General features: G+C 44.4%; 1 protein-coding gene across 2 annotated transcripts in view; it reads right to left on the bottom strand.

Annotated features, from left to right (window-relative positions):
* Window positions 1-19,221, bottom strand: part of RAB3C (RAB3C, member RAS oncogene family) — a 448,802-nt gene that overhangs the window by 306,112 nt on the left and 123,469 nt on the right. For both annotated transcript variants that reach the window (XR_010301375.1, XM_064140540.1), the window contains exon 4: window positions 10,732-10,856. Coding sequence is in view for 1 of the 2 variants with exons in the window: in XM_064140540.1 (XP_063996610.1) it covers window positions 10,732-10,856 (125 nt within the window). In the remaining variant the exon portion in view is untranslated. The remainder of the gene's footprint in view (window positions 1-10,731; window positions 10,857-19,221) is intronic.

The raw sequence follows: 19,221 nt of genomic DNA, 5'->3' as shown, positions 1-19,221 counted from the left end.
AACCCATGCTGATTGGGCTTGTTGATGCCCTGGACAAGCATAGTGGTGCAGATCTGTTTCAGGACCTTCCCTGGCACTGAGGTCACACTGACAAGTCAGTAGCTCCCCGAAGGAAACAATGATGTGACTGGGTTGGAGGGCAAAAGGGCTCTGCAGTGGGACCTTGACTGCCTGGACAGATGGGCAGAGTCCAATGGGATGGCATTCAACAGCTCCAAGTGCAGGGTGCTGCACTTTGGCCACAACAACCCCATGCAGAGATACAGGCTGGGGTCGGAGTGGCTGGAGAGCAGCCAAACAGAAAGGGATCTGGGGGTGCTGATTGATACCCGCCTGAACATGATCCAGCAGTGTGCCCAGGTGGCCAAGAGAGCCAGTGGCATTCTGGCCTGCATCAGGAATGGTGTGGTCAGCAGGAGCAGGGAGGTCATTCTGCCCCTGTACTCTGCACTGGTTAGACCACACCTTGAGTACTGTGTCCAGTTCTGGGCCCCCCAGTGTAGGAGGGACATTGAGATGCTTGAGCGTGTCCAGAGAAGGGCGACGAGGCTGGTGAGAGGCCTTGAGCACAGCCCTACGAGGAGAGGCTGAGGGAGCTGGGGTTGTTTAGCCTGGAGAAGAGGAGGCTCAGGGGTGACCTTACTGCTGTCTACAACTACCTGAGGGGTGGTTGTGGCCAGGGGGAGGTTGCTCTCTTCTCTCAGGTGGCCAGCACCAGAACAAGAGGACACAGCCTCAGGCTGTGGCAGGGGAGATTTAGGCTGGAGGTGAGGAGAAAGTTCTTCACTGAGAGAGTCATTGGACACTGGAATGGGCTGCCCGGGGAGGTGGTGGAGTTGCCGTCCCTGGGGCTGTTCAAGGCAGGATTGGACGTGGCACTTGGTGCCATGGTCTGGCCTTGAGCTCTGTGGTAAAGGGTTGGACTTGATGATCTGTGAGGTCTCTTCTAACCCTGATGATACTGTGTGATACTGTGATACTGTGTGTAAAACCGCCGAGCTCTCAGCAGCAGCTCCCCCTAGAACTCTGCAACAGCAGGGGCCAGTCAGGACATAGGCATGGTGCTGTTTGCCTGGTGACCTATAATGCACACAAAGCAGTTTAGACAGCTGCCCTGGAAGACCTAAACAGCTTGAATTACTTGCTTTGTTCCCTCTCTGCGTCACACGTGAACTGATGATGAAGGAACAAAGGCTCCATCATCAATGCTCGTTAATACTTGTTTTTTGCCTGCTCTTGAAAAATAAGAAGGAAAAAACCCAACAGAGAGACATATGGAAAGAGAAGAATATTCTACACTCTCCAAACTTTGTAAGAAAATGCGACATCAAGAAAACACACCAGCTAGCAGATTTTACGCACAATGCCAAGAACAACACAGACAAGAGCTGTGTTAACATTTCAGGAGATGATCAGGAAGACCTTCTGTTTTCAGATTGTTTGTCGGCAACCAAGATAATTTGATTTGCCACCCATGATGTTATAACAGATATAAGGGTGTGTTCCCACAGTAATTATCCTTGAGATGAGTTTGAATTGTGATTCTTAGTGAAGTAGTAGGATACTGAAAAGTCAGAGTAAGAAGTGTCTGCAAGAGGCTGTTCCTTTTCTAACATGGCTATGTCTAAAAAGCCAAGATCATAGAATCACAAAATCAATCATAGAATCGACTGGGTTGGAAGAGACTTCCAAGATCATCCAGGCCAACCTAGCACCCAGCCCTATCCAGTCAACTAGACCATGGCATTAAGTGACTCATCCAATCTTTTCTTGAACACCTCCAGGGCTGGCGACTTCACCACCTCCCTGGTCAGCCCATTCCAATGCCAATCACTCTCTCTGGGAAGAACTTCCTCCTAACATCCAGCCTATCTTTCCCCCAGCACAACTTGAGACTGTGTCCCCTTGTTCTGTTGCTGGTTGCCTGGGAGAAGTGACCAACCCCCACCTGGCTACAAAAGGTCATCTCTCCTAAAAAAATGATGAAGGTAGCTGGTCACTATTGTTATTCTTCAAAGCATCTCTTGCACTTGAAACAGACCTGGTTACCATATTCTGTACTCTGTAGACTGACTGGATGGGACCTCTGCTTTCCAATCAAGACAAGGGCTGGACTATGTTAAGGAAAAAAAATAACACTAGGCTCCAAGATAGGGCCTTGCTTGCATTACCTCAGTGAAAAGCAGTGCTTTAGCATTATTCTGGATAGAGCTAGTATAAGATTTTTAATGGAAATGTTAAGTTATTTATCTGAGCTTTAGAATGGCCAGATTTGTGTAAAAAACAACCAAACACACAATCCCAAAAAACAACTCCCATCTGTGACAGAGCATACAGGCGTGAGAGGCAGTTATTGGTGATGCTCTAGCAAATGCCATCTTTTCCAGTATTTCAGAAGAGGTGATTTCCATATAAATTCCAGTTGCAATGATTTTGACTGAGGCTTTTAGATACCTTTCAAATGAGTGCATGTGGGCAGTAAATTAGATTCCTGACAATGTATTTTTGCGGTTTTGTTCACATGAGACATTTGTTGAGCAAATACAATTCCTTGCTTCTCATTGTCACTAGTGACTTTTCTGTTACTCTGTATCTTGGAGACAGGAGCCTTTAATTGCTCTGCCAATCCCTGTGTCTAACTAAATAAAAGACTGGTGTTAGTCATTCCGCCAGTTTCTCTCTTTCCTCTGTCATTTCAGGACCTTCAAAAGGACCTAAAACACAGTGAGGGATGGAACTATGAACAGGCATGTTTATTTAATTTTTAATGTAAAGTTAGATGCAGCCATATGTCTGTGCTCCCAAGGCTGCTGGTGACCCTGCCTTCTGCACCATGGCCTCTAGCCAGACAGAGAGGCAAAACAGTTAGTAAACTGTGTGCTGATTCCTGATCCAATTAGATGACAGAATTACAGCCCCCAAAAATATATAAACTCACAGATGCCTCATAGCTCAAGTGTACTCAAATATTCCTGACATTCCTATTACCACAAAGGGTTCACATGCCAAGGCACATGAAATTTTACTCCAGTCCCAACGCTGTAGAACTGCTGCCTTGTATCACAGTATCATCAGGGTTGGAAGAGACCTCACAGATCATCAAGTCCAACCCTTTACCACAGAGCTCAAGGCTAGACCATGGCACCAAGTGCCATGTCCAACCTTGTCCTGAACAGCTCCAGGGACAGCGACTCCACCACCTCCCCAGGCAGCCCATTCCAGTGTCCAATGACTCTCTCAGTGAAGAACTTTCTCCTCACCTCCAGCCTAAATCTCCCCTGGCACAGCCTGAGGCTGTGTCCTCTCGTTCTGGTGCTGGCCACCTGAGAGAAGAGAGCAACCTCCTCCTGGCCACAACCACCCCTCAGGTAGTTGTAGACAGCAGTAAGGTCACCCCTGAGCCTCCTCTTCTCCAGGCTAAACAACCCCAGCTCCCTCAGCCTCTCCTCGTAGGGCTGTGCTCAAGGCCTCTCACCAGCCTTGTCGCCCTTCTCTGGACACGCTCAAGCATCTCAATGTCCCTCCTACACTGGGGGGCCCAGAACTGGACACAGTACTCAAGGTGTGGTCTAACCAGTGCAGAGTACAGGGGCAGAATGACCTCCCTGCTCCTGCTGACCACACCATTCCTGATGCAGGCCAGAATGCCACTGGCTCTCTTGGCCACCTGGGCACACTGCTGGATCATGTTCAGGCGGGTATCAATCAGCACCCCCAGATCCCTTTCTGTTTGGCTGCTCTCCAGCCACTCCGACCCCAGCCTGTATCTCTGCATGGGGTTGTTGTGGCCAAAGTGCAGCACCCTGCACTTGGAGCTGTTGAATGCCATCCCATTGGACTCTGCCCATCTGTCCAGGCGGTCAAGGTCCCACTGCAGAGCCCTTCTGCCCTCCAACCCAGTCACATCATTGTTTTCCTCGGGGAGCTACTGACTTGTCAGTGTGACCTCAGTGCCAGGGAAGGTCCTGAAACAGATCTGCACCACTATGCTTGTCCAGGGCATCAACAAGCCCAATCAGCATGGGTTCCTGAAGGGCAGGTCCTGTTTGACAAACCAAATTTCCTTCTGTGACAAGGTACCTGCTTAGCAGATGAGGGAAAGGCTGTGCATATTGTTTACCTGGACTTCAGTAAATTTATGACAGTGTCTCACAGCACCCTCATGGAGAAACCTTCTGCTCATGGCTTGGATGGACAGATGGTTAAAAACTGGCTGGATGGCCAGGCCCAGGACTGGTGGGGAATGGAGTCAAATCTAATTGGTGGCCAGTCACAAGTGGTGTTCTCCAGGACTCAGTTTTGGGGCAGCCCTATTTAATGACCTTATCAATGCCATCCCATTGGACTCTGCCCATCTGTCCAGGCGGTCAAGGTCCCGCTGCAGAGCCCTTCTGCCCTCAAACCAGCCACATCTGCCCCCAGCTTGGTGTCATCTGCAAACTTGCTGATGTCTGACTCGATGCCCTCGTCCAGATCATCTATGAAGATGTTAAAGAGGATGGGGCCCAGCACAGATCCCTGAGGGACACCACTAGTGACTGGCTGCCAGCTGGATGTGGCACCATTCACCACCACTCTCTGGGTCAGGCCCTCCAGCCAGTTCCTAATCCAGCATAGAGTGTTGCCATCCAAGCCATGGGCTGACAGCTTAGCCAGCAGTTTGCTGTGGGGGACAGTGTCAAAGGCCTTGCTGAAGTCCAGATAGACCACATCCACAGGCCTCCCCACATCCACCAAGCGGGTCACCTGATCGTAGAAGGAGATCAGGTTGGAGAGGCAGGATCTGCCCTTCCTAAATCCATGCTGGGTGGACCTGAGCCCTTTGCCATCCCTCAGGTGCGCTCTTATCACCCCCAAGATAACCTGCTCCATCAGTTTCCCTGGCACTGAGGTCAGGCTGACAGGTCTGTAGTTCCCAGGTTCCTCCATCCGACCCTTCTTGTGGATGGGGATCGCGTTGGCCATTTTCCAGTCTCCTGGGACCTCTCCGGTGAGCCAGGACCGCTGGAAAATGATGGAGAGTGGATTGTGCTCCAGCTCTGGGTAGGATCCAGACACTGGTTTGTTCAGGCCCTCTCTCAGCAGCAGACCTGGTCATTTAGTCTTAGTCAGACCACACAGAAGTGCAGGATGCTGAACTGCAGCCTCTGTAGGCACATTACACTGACAAATGCTCTACTTTCCAGCTTGTTGTGTTAAATGGGTTTAATTTGAAGAAACCTAAACATCCTTGAAGTGGGACTCTGGCAACTTCTCAGCACAACTATTACGTACATACATGCCTTGAGCCAAGAAATTAAAACAGAATAGACAAAGCAAGCTGATTTTGATTTGAAATGTGAAATGTTCTTATGTTTGGTGGAATTTATTTTCAAAGCACTGTAAATCAAGGCAAGGAAAGAAACCAAGAAGTTGAAAATAAAACCTTTGCAGCTGCCCTGAACACAGCGTGAATGCTGACTTTTACTAGTCTCTGCAGAAGGGAGTGTGAGAGCTCACCCAGAAAGGGCCTCTCTAATTTTGTTTTCTGACATTGGTTGGCAACCCCTGGGAGAGACATTATGTCAGGATACATTTGGAAGGCAGAAAAGTGCACACCTTAAGACACGTTCTTATGCACCCACCAACAGATGAACCCAGATGGCAGAGTATAAGAAACATGGAGGCACAGTAAATCCAATGGGAAGAGCATTGCCCTGAAAACCGATGGACAGAATTGTGAGAGAGGCAGATTTTGGTGGGACATCACACTAGATGATCACCAGAATTCCCTTCCAGCCAAATTTCTATGACACAAGAGCTTAATTTCTCAGAGCTTTAAACAATCTTAAGACAGAAAGGTGGGACAGGACAATCAGGACCTTACAGAAAAGGTGACCAGACATTTCACAGAATCACAATGGCAGGGGTTGGAAGAGACATGCAGAGAGCATCTAGTCCAACACACTGCTAAAGCAAGTTTGCCTAGATTCCTACCAGGAATACATTTAGGTAGATTTTGAAAGTCTCCAGAGAAAGAGACTCTACAACATCTCTGGGCAACCTGTTCGAGTGTTCTATCATTCTTAAAGGTTTTCTTTATGTTGAAGTGAAATCTCCTGTGTTTTAGTTTGTGCCTGTTACCCCTTGTCTTATCACTGAGTATTACTGAAAAGCCCCATACTCCTGCCTACCACCTTTTAGATCATTTATATGCATTGAGAAGACCTGCTCTCAGTCTTCTCTTCTCCAGACTAAACAGCCCCAGGTCTCTCAGCCATTCCTCATGAGAGACATGCTCCAGTCCCCTAATACTCTTTGTAGCTCCCCATTGGACTCTGACCAGGAGTTTCTTGTCTTCAACAGGGGAGCCTAGAAATGGACATGATATTCTAGATGTGGTCTCACTAGGGCAGGGCAGAGGGGCAGGAGAATCTCACTCGACCTGCTGACTACATTCTTCTTAATGCATCCTAGGATACTGTTTGCCTTCTTGGCCATGAGGGCACACTGCTGGCTCATAGTGAACCTGCTGTCCACCATGACTCCCTGATCCTTTTCTGCTGAGCTGTTTTCCACTATGTCAACCCCTATCTTGTACTGGTGCCTGAGGATATTCCTTTCCAGGTGCAGGATTCTGCATTGCCGTTGTTGAATTTCACTTGGGCAGATCTTGCAGTACTGCCCTAGTACCTGGTGCATCCTGAGCACAACAGGCATGGTTTGCACCTATGGCAGGATTGTACTTTCGCAACAACCTTAGGAACCCTGGTCTTAGAGATACAATGTACTCTGCAATGGTAGCAACAGCAAGTAGAAACTAATGAGTGTTGAAATAATTCGTAGCACACATGCAGCCAGTAGGAATTGTAACAACTGAAGAACATATATAAAATTATGTCACTATTTTGCATGCACAGAAAAACTTCATAAATAAATGAAGAAACTGTGTGCTACACTAGACAGCAACTGCTCATTCCATGTTTGGTTTCTCAGCCTGTTCAAAGCTCTGTTCATACCTCTGCCTCCAGATCACAGCATATCACACAGACCATGAATAAAAGCAATAAAGAAATCCATGCCATCTATGAGTCGTTCTCTTTATTTCTATTGTGACAAGTGACACCAAACTTTTTACAAATGCAAGAAGCTTTGAACTCAGCTAAGATGCATGAGATGGATATGTCAGAAAATTCGTATGAGTCATGCAGCTGGCAAAGGTGCATGCATTTCACATCCAAGAAGTTCCAGGCATTTTTGACTAAAATGCTTTAAAGCATGCAAGTGCTAAATATATTGGGGTTTCACTCAACAGTCAATACATGTAGAGCTCAGGGAAGACATTCATAAGGAGACAGCATAAGCGGCATGTTCCACACTGGGTTTTTTTGTTGTTAGTGATTAGTAAATAAACTTGTTAAAATCTGTTTGCTGTGATTCTTGTGTCAGTATTAACATTATGTTAAATAGTTCCCTGTACATAGAATCGTAGAATCAACCAAGTTGGAAGAGACCTCCAAGATTATCCAGTCCAACCAGTCCAACCTATCACCTAGCTCTATCCAATCAACTAGACCATGGCACTAAGTGCCTCACCCAGTCTTGAACACCTCCAGGGATGGCAACTCCACCACCTCCCTGGGCAGCCCATTCCAATGGCAAATCTCTCTCTCTGTGAAGAATTTCCTCCTGACATCCAGCCTATATGTGACTCAACTGCATTTAGAATCATAGAATTATGGAACTGTCAAGGCTGGAAGAGGCCTCAAGAATCATCTACCTCCAATGCCTCTGCCATGGGCATGGACACCTCATACTAGATCACATGTTCAAACCTATTAGTTTCCATCTTATTCTAACATTACTCTTTCAATGATAACTAGCCATGAACTAATTATTGAAGAAAGGCTAGACCACTTACAAAAAGTACTGAGTAAGTGCCAAGGAATGGCTAGGGTATGAGATGGCCTTTGTGTCTGCAACAATGTAATAGTCTGTGAATTTAATCCTGGAGAAAAAGAAAGGTTATGATAGAGCTCTCTGAAAACAGTGGTGTAACAGAGCAAGTAACAGCAAATACTTCACTGATTCTCAGGATATAACAGTACAGAAGCCTCAAATAAAACTAGCAGGCAGATGATTCAAAACAGATCACTCAGACACACTGCATATTTAAAGGATGTTGTAGACTATAAGATTTTTTATATGGTTACAAAGGCATCACTGGACACTTAATGGGAAAAAGGTCATGAAAGGGCTATTGAATATAAAGATACTGCTTTTGGCTTACAAAAAATATAAATTGAGGCCTTATTGCTCATTGATCTAAACTTTTGTTTGTATTGCACTTGAGAAATAACAGAGATTTGAATAAAGGATTGATTACATGTTTTAATAAAATCAAAGGCCACATTATTCAAAGAGGTCTGCGTCCACAGAAGAGTCACAATTTCCTCACAATGCTGTTCTCAACAGGACAGTGTGTTTCCTGGAGGATTAAATGTCCAGTGCTCTTTTTGACCTTTTTAAAACCCAGCCCAGAATATACATGTATTCATTTTCTCAGTGACTTCAAATAAACCAGGGATGAAAACAACACCACACTTCAGAACAGAGTGTTTCACCTGTTCTCTGTACAACACTCATGCATTATGCTTGCAATCAGCATTGCAGATCATGACATTCAAAGGCTGCACAGTCTTAAAATGTCTTGCTAGACACAAAAATAGTTATTTTTAAGACTTGCCCACAAAAGATGTTATTAAGTCCCTGTCAGAGAAAGAAAATACAGTCCAATCCCAGGTATTTGACATAACACGTGCCTTTCAAACTGGCCACATGGCCTGAGCAGTTACTACAACACAGGAAACTTATTCTTCTGCTTTTCCTGACACCACCTCCCACAGTCCCTGAGCCCATTTAAGAAATGACTGCAGCTGTACAGGAAGCATATAAACATTTGTGTGTGTAGTCTGAGCACAGTAAATTACCCACTGGATCAGAGTAGCAGTTTTTCCAATAAAATGATCTGCCCTAGAGATAGCCACAGAACCTATGACTGAGAAGGGTAACCTCCACAGAAGGTGAAGATGGATACAGAGGATTATCTTCTTCCACAAATACTGAATCCTAAATTCCAAGAATTAAAATTTGCTTAAAAGCCTAAAATGTGAGTTTTGATAATTATCTCACTACCAGAGTTTTGCAAGCATTGTTTATTTTAACTCTATGAGGAGAGGCTGAGAGAGCTGGGGTTGTTTAGCCTGGAAAAGAGGAGGCTCAGGGCTGACCTCATTGCTGTCTACAACTACCTGAAGGGACATTGTAGCCAGGTGGGAGTTGGTCTCTTCTCCCAGGCAACCAGCAATAGAACAAGGGGACACAGTCTCAAGTTGTGCCGGGGAAAGTATAGGCTGGATGTTAGGAGGAAGTTCTTGCCAGAGAGAGTGATTGGCATTGGAATGGGCTGCCCAGGGAGGTGGTGGAGTCACCGTCCCTGGAGGTGTTCAAGAAAAGCCTGGATGAGTCACTTAAGTGCCATGGTCTAGTTGACTGGACAGGGCTGGGTGCTAGGTTGGCCTGGATGATCTTGGAGGTCTCTTCCAACCCAGCTGATTCTATGATTCTACGAAGCATCAGCATGGGATGAGATCCGTTGCTGGTGGTATACTGTGAAATGCCACCATCTTTCTCTGTTTCCCATGCAGTTATTCTTGTAACATCCTTTTTCCTGAACACATAGGTAGGAATAATGAGATCTTAGTTATGTACAAGTTCATTAGACTGAGCCTTTAGCACAGTGAATTTTAAAGATAATGGCAAACTCAACAGCACAGAAATTGACCCCTAGCGATGCCAGGGTTTCATTTGTAACAGTTCCTGAGCACGGTCTCCAGAAATCAGTAAATTCAAAGGGAAGAAACCCAAAACAACAGGCTAGGGAGGAATATTATAATGTTTTGGGAGATTTTCCATGAGTGTGGCCAGTGTCACCTCAAAAGCATGGTATGAAAGACTACTACTGCTGGGTAGAAGCAGAAAGATGCTCACAGCTGTTTAAGTGAGCATGTTTAATTTTCTACGTAGATAACATTTGCCTACTAGAGGGAGACATTATGAAACTAGAGGTTCATGTTAGTCATACCTGTGTAAATGTGCAATATGTGGAATGTTAGCAGTGAGAGCTGTATTTGGCATCTTTCTGGCTGGATTATTGGCATTGGAAATCATTACCCAAATGATCTCAACTTGCAAATAGTTCTAAGTCACACCTTCAGTAAAAAGCTTCTTTAATCTGTGCTCTCCTCTCATTTCTTTTACTGCTTTGTTGGCTTTTTGGTTTTAATTTTTCCCCATCTAGGATGTAGCTGCCTATAGCTACATCTATCTAAATATATAATATATAGAGGCACATACTTAATGTTGCTGCTAATCACAAAGGTCTTACGCAATTCCTATCTAAGCAGAAGCACAATGAACATTGTAACAGATATCTTTTCCAGCACTGGTGTGAGTCCTCTGAGCATTTTAAGCTCACAGCCATGTCATGGCTCTGCATAAAATTATGCCTGGACACATGTCCACTAATAACACAGGACAATTCAGACCTCAGCCTGCAGAAATGAAAGGGAGGTGATGTGACTACTCCTTTGCAGTGAATGTATTGAGAACAATTTAATTACAACTACTCTAGCAGTTAATTACATTACTTTGTGCATCCTCATAAACAATCATAAAGATTTGTCTTCTTACCAAGTTGCTCTGCTAAGTGTTTGCCTCTCTCTGTGAAGATCACTCGTTCATCTTCCATGTCACATTTGTTACCAACCAAAATAACCTGAGCATTATCCCAAGAGTATGTTTTGATTTGAGTTGACCTTAAAAAAGAGAGAGAAGAAGTTAAAGCAAAGCAATTTCCCCTTGAATCACTTTCAAACAGAACTGTGGCAAGATACAAGAGACAGTACTAATTTTGACATCTAGGATAACATGACTCTGTTTAGCTTTGCCTTTCACATAACTAAGCATTATCTGTCAGGAATTATTATTACAGAAATACTATCAATACAGGTCTTAATTCTGTTTGTTAAAAAAGACAGTCTTTTAGTGCTGCCTCCTGTCACCAATATTCTTCCGGTATTTTTAGAAAGAGATGGTCACACTTTGTCCCACACAATTAGAGGAAAAGTATATTTTCATATTTTAATACAAACTTCATAATCTCAAACCAGACCTTTGAAGCAAAATCAATAGCATACCCATTCATTTAAATCAGGATCTAAATTTATCATTCTGTCTTCCATTTGTTGGTTCTCTCCAGCACATTCCACCATTGGTCTTTCTCCTACTGGGATGACGGCCAGGGACAGGAGCTGAGTTTGAGGTTTGATTGACCTTCCTTCTAAATTACATAACCCCTAACCATGACTACAGTTTAACTGGAGTATCTAAAGCCTTGAAACACTATGGGATCTTGAGTGCTGGTTTTAAACAACTTACCCTACAAAGCGTTCTTCTGCAACTTGAACGCAGCTAATAAGCAACTTGGGAGTATAATCATAGCATATCTCAGTGGCTGACCATCACCATTCTGCTATACTCAAACCTGCTCTGGAGGGAGGAAAGCTCCAAATCCTGGTTTTAGGCTCTTTTAGGCTCAGAGAGGACTGATGTTATTGGCTATTACCTTTTAACTTAAAGCAGTACCTACTCTTGAAGGTAATGCAGGGTGCAGAGAGCTTACTCTAAGTGCTTACCCCTTGCCTTGGACTTGTGACTGTATTTGGCTTTAGAATGAGACAAGTGCTTGGGAGGATATTAATACCTATTCTGTCCACATATGATCAGTGGAGAGAGAAAAAGATGTAGATCCTCTCTCTCTCTCTCTCTCTCTTTCCCTCCTTCCCTTCTTTCCTGATTAATAGAGAATGACAAAATTGCAGTGGAATAGAAACTAAACTGCTTGTCATGGAAGGCCAAAATAGGCCTAATATGTGTCCTGGCTTGTCCAGGCATGATCCCCTGCTCCCTCTCTCCTCTGCTGGAGTTGGCAGCGATGTGGAAAAGAGGAGAAAAGACCTGGAGCCACTGAGTCTGCCCTTGTGATAAACAAGGTACATACACTTGCCTGGTGCGTAGGCCCATGCTTTCTCAAATTTGGGTAAAGCAAGCCCCTGGCTTCACCTAATATGGTTAGTTTTGGCAACATGCCATTCTGATTGGTGAATCTCCCTGGACAAATGGAGCCATCACAACTCAGACAATTGATAAATGGGCAAAGCTGTAAACAACTTGCCTTGCCTTAATTTTCCTTACTTCACTTTGCTGTGTCTTGGGTACCAGGAAGCCTTGCTGCTTCAAATCAGCTTTGCTGTGTAGCAACAAGCTTTGATGCATCAAGTTTGTCTACCTGAAAACTTTGTTGTGCCTCAGTTTACCAGGGAGAGGCATTAAAGTGTCTTCATCCTGCAGGCAAGAGCCATTGCTGAAAGCTGCCTGAAACTGATGGCCAGGCTCAGTGTGAACTGAAAGCAATAAGCTGCTCCTAGATGGAGAGCTCACTTACAGAGACCACACCACAGCCTGTGCAGTGAGAGTAGGTTACTGCCGCACAGCAAGACACCATGCTTGCCTGCACACCTGCGAACCTCTGTGCCAATCCCAGAGCCCTGGAAAGGACACCATCAGCCTGAGAAAGGACCAAGACCAGGTCAGACATTGTACAAATCCCAGACACTCTGCCAGAGTCCTGGGGAAACTCTGAAAGCCTCCAGTGGGTACCATACCACTGACAGCAGCCCTCCAAGTGCTTTGAGTGCTGTCTGGGACTATAATGCAGTGCTGGAAATCCGGAGACACTGTTTTGTGAGTAAATTCTCTAGGAAGCCTCTTTGTAAGTAAAGCTCTTTGCTTTGGCTCTGTTTGCTCTGGATCTGCAACTGTTGTGCCTTCTGCTTCGGCAGAAAGGAGCCTCTCGAGTCCCCCTAGAGGGCAACCAGCACGCTGCACCAGAGGAATCTCCTAAAGCTTATTGCTTGTGTATTAGCTAGCATTGCTAAAGTGTTTGAAATTGTTTGGTACTCCCTTTTACACTGTACAGAGTCTATAATCTGTTTGCACAACCAAGCACAAAGACCCTGTAAATAAGAAAATGTTTTCATATTAATAAAATAAATCAATAATTTTATTAATATTTCCTAGTTAATAATTAATAACCTGTTCATAATGCTGCTTAACTAGACATTTAGGGGAGGATGTTCTGGAAATGAATCTTGTTGTATATCAGGGCCCTAGGGCTCTGCAATAAAATATGAAATTGCTTCCAAAATCTGTCATCTCAGTGTTTTTGGAAGCTGGTCTGTGTAGGTGCTATGTTCACTAGTGCACCCTTCTCATAACACAGCTATTATCTCTACGTAATCATATTCCTGCTGCAAAATGTTCCATGCACAAAAAAGATCATAATGCAGTGTGACACCCACGTCTAACAAAGACAGAAAATGGATCAAATCTCTCCAGCTGGCTTTGCTTATTGCAAGACTAGAGGCATGGACTTGGGAAAAAAGTGCTACAGCTATTGTTGTAAGCCTTGGTCCAATGCCACTACCTGAAGACTCAGACCACCTCTCATGTCTCAGTCAAAGCACCTTTAAGCCATGTGTAATGCCAGGCACAATAATTTAATGGGAAGGATCACACTGCCTTTATGGTTGTTCTGCTTCATCATAATAACCAAAAAGAACCTGAAACAAACTCCAAGCATTTTGTGCTACAGTCTGTTCCTTTGGGCTTGCACTGACTTTTCCTTCAAGAAATGGACACTGTGCTGTTTTCAATCTGTTGTGCAGTAATTGGAGTAGGTGGTTGTAAAGTACTGCGATCAAAGCAGAAGTCTAACTTTGCTGTATACTTACATTTTAGTAAATATACAATTGCTCAGAAATAAAGGGACAGCATGCATTCATTGTGGTAGAAATGGTCTGCTGGAACCATGCTAAGTTCTCCTGGAATTTGTGGTTAAGTAAAATATAAATGTTTAAAGTTATTTATTTATTTTAAACCAGAATCTATTTGTCACCATAGCAATTTTTCAAATACTAATAGCTCAAACGTCAGAGGACATTAGTCCATTAGGATTTTTAAAAAGCACAGCTTTGAACATTATAACTTGGGGGTCAATTTGTTGCTATTTTGTCATCAGGAAAATGATGTTTCAAAAGCAAAAGTATACACCAGAAATATTAAGACTTACAGAATAATTTCTGCATATACTGAAAAGGTGATATCTAAGAAACTGATGACAAAGAAACACAACCTTCAGAGGTATCTTCACACCAGTGTAAAAAGAATTCATTTTACATTACTTTGCAAACTTTGACTTCAGAGTCTTACATAAGTTTCTAATCCCATTCATTCTACTGCAGCCAGACATGAATTTTCATCCTATGAACTATGGACCTGTGAATTCAAATGCTTCTCTTTACCAAAGTGACTGATTTTATTTATAGACTTCATCTGGTTTGTTTTATGTCTCATCTTCTAGCTATAAATAAATTCTTGAGCAACAAGAAATCTTGATAATCATTACAAAGCCTTATGTTTAAAAACCCAAAACTCTGCAGTGCAAAAATACAACTGATTGACTGCAAAAAATCAGTCAGATGTATACCCATGCAACCCCACATCAGCTAGAGCTTGGATTCAAAGAATATAATAGGTTTATCCAGTTGTTATGTTTCCTTCACACATATATTTCCACTACTGGATTCTTTAGATTTTGATTCTTGTTAATTCTCCACAAAAGCCAACCCACAAGTAATTTAAAAAAGAGATTTTTCTGTTCTTTGCATACATGCCTTTAGAAAGATTGAGGCTTCTGATCAATCAAAACCACAAAACATTGTCCTTGTAAAGAACTTTAGCCTCAGAAAGACTAAAGACATGAAAAGGCAGAACCCTTGTTTGTAGTAAGCTGGATACAGCAACTCTTGTTCAGTCTCAGTGACCTGGTATGTGTCAATAGCAACTTAGTTTGCAAATCTTCCACTTTCTGGCTGTGTGGTAGGCAGACAATCTGCAACATGCTGGAGTTCTTATAGTGCATAGACACCAGAGGGGCAAAGTAATGCAGGAATTCAAAGATCCATTTCTTTCAGTGACCAGCGTAAGGCTTGTCCTCTCTGTACTACCCTGCTGCCATATTCCCTGTCAGGAAAAAAGCACTTGCTGAATTTTAACTGAAGGAGTATCATTTGCTCATTTGAAAACATTTTACACTACTGGTTCAAAAATATTGTTACATCAATAAATTTCCAGAAGAGTTTTGGAGTATTATGATGGAAGACTGTCAAAGATAATAGAGAGGATTTCTTTACTTTTACTACTTTTTACTTTGAGGTCTCTTCCAACCTGGTTGATTCTATATTTTTTGTTTGATGGAATGAAATACTATGAGAAAAAAAATATTGAAAACATAGTTTTACTTTGAACATAAAAATCTTACTTTGTTTGAAATGAACCCTAAATGAAAGGCTAAGTTAAACAGTTCACTCTGGCAAAGGTCCATATGCACACTGTGTCAGTATTACTGTGCCACCTAGCTCTACTTCTTATAATACCTTTTAGTTCACAAAACATCCTTCAGAAAATACTGATTTTTAGTTCAATAGAGCACAATGGAATTTTGTATTGTTGCCACTCATAACACAGTCATTTACTGCAGGAGAGAATTAAAACAGTGCATCTTAGGCAAAGTATCCACATTATCACTTCTCCCACAAACACCCAGGTTTCAAAGTAAATGTTATAGTACTTCAAATGGTAAGCACACTATTTGTAAAGACCAAGTGCACTGTTGTCATGCACTACCCCCTTCCAAGTCTGCCAAAAAATTAAATGCCAGTTCTGGTTATAATCAAGCAGAGCAAAATGTACCTTCATGACAGAGAGGAATGAAGTAGGAAAATTGCTGTATCACAGTACATTAACATTTGGGAAAAGATCAGGTGTGAACTACATTTATTTGCAGATAAGACTGTGTTTGAAGTCTATAAAAGAGTTAGTTTAGTAAAGAACGTGGTTTTCATAGAGTCATAAAATCAACCAGGTTGGAAGAGACCTCCAAGATCATCCAGTTCAACCTAGCACCCAGCCCTAGCCAGTCAACTAGACCATGGCACTGAGTGCCTCATCCAGTCTTTTCTTGAACACCTCCAGGGACAGCAACTCCATCACCTCCCTGGGCAGCCCATTCCAATGCCAATCACTCTCTCTGCCAACAACTGCCTCCTAACATCCAGCCTAGACCTCCCCTGGCACAACTTGAGACTGTGTCCCCTTGTACTGTTGCTTGGGAGAAGAGACCAACCTTTACCTGGCTACAGCCTCCCTTCAAGTAGTTGTAGACAGCAATGAGGTCAGCCCTGAGCCTCCTCTTCTCCAGGCTAAACAACCCCAGCTCCCTCAGCCTCTCCTCATAGGGTTTGTGTTCCAGGCCCCTCACCAGCTTTGTTGCCCTTCTCTGGACACCTTCCAGCACCTCAACATCTTTCTTGCGTTGAGGGGTCCAGAACTGGACACAGTACTCAAGGTGTGGCCTGACCAGTTTGAGTACAAGGGAAGAATAACCTCCCTTGTTCTGGCCACACTGTTCCTGATGCAGGCCAGGATGCCATTAGCTCTCTTGGCCACCTGGGCACACTGCTGCCTCATCTTCAGCCTACTATCTACCAGTGCCCCAGGTCCCTTTCTTCCTGGCTGCTCTCCAGCCACTCTGTCCCCAGCCTGTAGCAATGCTTTGGGTTGTTGTGGCCAAAGTGCAGAACCCTGCACTTTCCCTTCTTAAATCTCATCCCATCATCCACATCATCAATAAAGATACAGAACAGGACTTTTTGTTTTGTTAGGAAGATCAACTCTGAAAGCACAACACTTTTAAAGAATAAGATGAATAACCCTCCCACAGCAGTGTGACTCTGCACCTGTGAACATGCAACAACTTCAAGTAATTGTCCAGACAACAATGGTGAGGTGTCTGTGCATGTATCCACAAACTGGGGGAAAGAACACGGGATAGAATGGGTTTACCACATCCCACACTATCCACAAGCTGCAGGAAAGAGTGAGCATCACAATGGCCTGCTGAACACTGCCCTGAAAGCAATGGGATGTGGAACCTTCAAACACTGGGAGAAACACCTAGCAGAAGCCACTTGGGTGTTGAACAATAGGGGATCAATCAACAGAGCTGGTCCTGCCCAGTCTGCCCTACTGCCCATAGCTGAGGGAGATGGAGTTCCTGTGGTCTGAAAAAGGAATCTACTGGGAAAACTGTGTGGGTTGCTCCTGCTTCTGGGGGCAAACCTATCAAAAGAGTAGTATCTGCAGAGGGTCCTGGTCACACATACAGGGTAATGCTTGAAACTGGTACTATTGAGTGTGTTCCACAGAGAAACCTCACTCTAGCTGAAAAGGTCTAAATCTCAGAGTTGGTTCCATGTAATCTTGTATCATAGTTGTATAATAGTTGTGTAATAATTGTATTCTAGTTTATAAGTGGTTATAAGTTGTTTTTTCTAGTTACACCCTCACCACAGTTGGCAGCCAGTCACTAGTGGTGTTCCCCAAGGATCAGTGCAGGGCCCAGTCCTGTTCAACCTCTTTATTGATGATCTGAACCAGGGGATTGAGTCCATCATCAGTAAGTTTGCAGATGACACCAAGCTAGGAGCAGGCGTTGAACTGTTGGAAGGTAGGAGAGCCCTGCAGAGGGACCTGGACAGGCTGGATGGGTGGGCAGAGGCCAATGGGATGAGATTTAACAAGCAACAACCCCAAGCAGTGCTACAGGCTGGGGACAGAGTGGCTGGAGAGCAGCCAGGAGGAAAGGGACCTGGGGGCACTGGTAGATAGTAGGCTGAAGATGAGGCAGCAGTGTGCCCAGGTGGCCAAGAGAGCTAATGGCATCCTGGCCTGCATCAGGAACAGTGTGGCCAGAACAAGGGAGGTTATTCTTCCCTTGTACTCAAACTGGTCAGGCCACACCTTGAGTACTGTGTCCAGTTCTGGACCCCTCAACGCAAGAAAGATGTTGAGGTGCTGGAAGGTGTCCAGAGAAGGGCAACAAAGCTGGTGAGGGGCCTGGAACACAAACCCTATGAGGAGAGGCTGAGGGAGCTGGGGTTGTTTAGCCTGGAGAAGAGGAGGCTCAGGGCTGACCTCATTGCTGTCTACAACTACCTGAAGAGAGGCTGTAGCCAGGTGGGGGTTGGTCTCTTCTAGGCAACCAGCAACAGTACAAGGGGACACAGTCTCAAGTTGTGCCAGGGGAGGCATAGGCTGGATGTTAGGAGGAAGTTCTTCTCTGACAAAGGTCTACAAACCCAGAAAAGCACAGGGGCACAAAGGCAGCAGACAATTCAAATTAAAACCTCGGAAGAAGGGATACCACATTCAGGCCCCTTCCTTGGCTGTCCCAGGACAGTCTCAGCCTCATCATTCAGGTTTGAAGCCCATCAGTGTGGGTCTACACTGGAGTCTTGTACATCTGGGCACCAATAAATGGGGAGAGTGGGATCCAGGGGCAGCTGATGGAGGAACACACAGTGGACCTCAGTGATGGTCTACAAGAGAGAGGGGACAGGATGGGGCAGTTGGTGTTGTTTGTGGGAGCATTCTGTGTGTCTATTTGTGATCTGCGTGGCTGGCCATGTATATGCATATATATGTGCATATGTACATGCATATGAATATGTGTTGTATGTGTGTGTGTTATTTGCACATGCACATCTGCAGCCTGACTAGTGGTTGGACCCGGGCATGGTGCAGCAGCATCTTGCCTCTCTCAGGCTGTCTGATCCAGTGTGATGCATATTTCCCTGAGTTCAGACTTAATTTGGCTGGGTATGCCTGGGTAACACTGCATTACATCCTGAAGAAACCTCTACAGAAGGCAAACCTTCCACCTGTACTCAGTTCATTTCAGGTTGCACCCATTGGTTGGCGTATCTTAGACTCCACTCTGAACATGTATCCAGAGAATCACTTTTTAATAACTCACATACATCTAGAACAAACAGTCTACCCTAGAACAGTCTCTACTATATTCTCACCCACAGACAGATATTCCCATATACTAAATATATCAGGAATATGAAGTTTCAGAGACAATCAGAATCTATGCACCACTGTTTGGACCGAGAGCCCCCTGCCCAAGGATGCCTATTTTTATTAGAGAGGCTGGTT

This window comes from Pogoniulus pusillus, chromosome Z (assembly GCF_015220805.1).
Source record: "Pogoniulus pusillus isolate bPogPus1 chromosome Z, bPogPus1.pri, whole genome shotgun sequence".
Classification (NCBI taxonomy): domain Eukaryota; kingdom Metazoa; phylum Chordata; class Aves; order Piciformes; family Lybiidae; genus Pogoniulus; species Pogoniulus pusillus.
The sequence above is the reverse complement of the archived record's forward strand: the minus strand, read 5'-3'. Positions and strand labels throughout refer to the sequence as shown.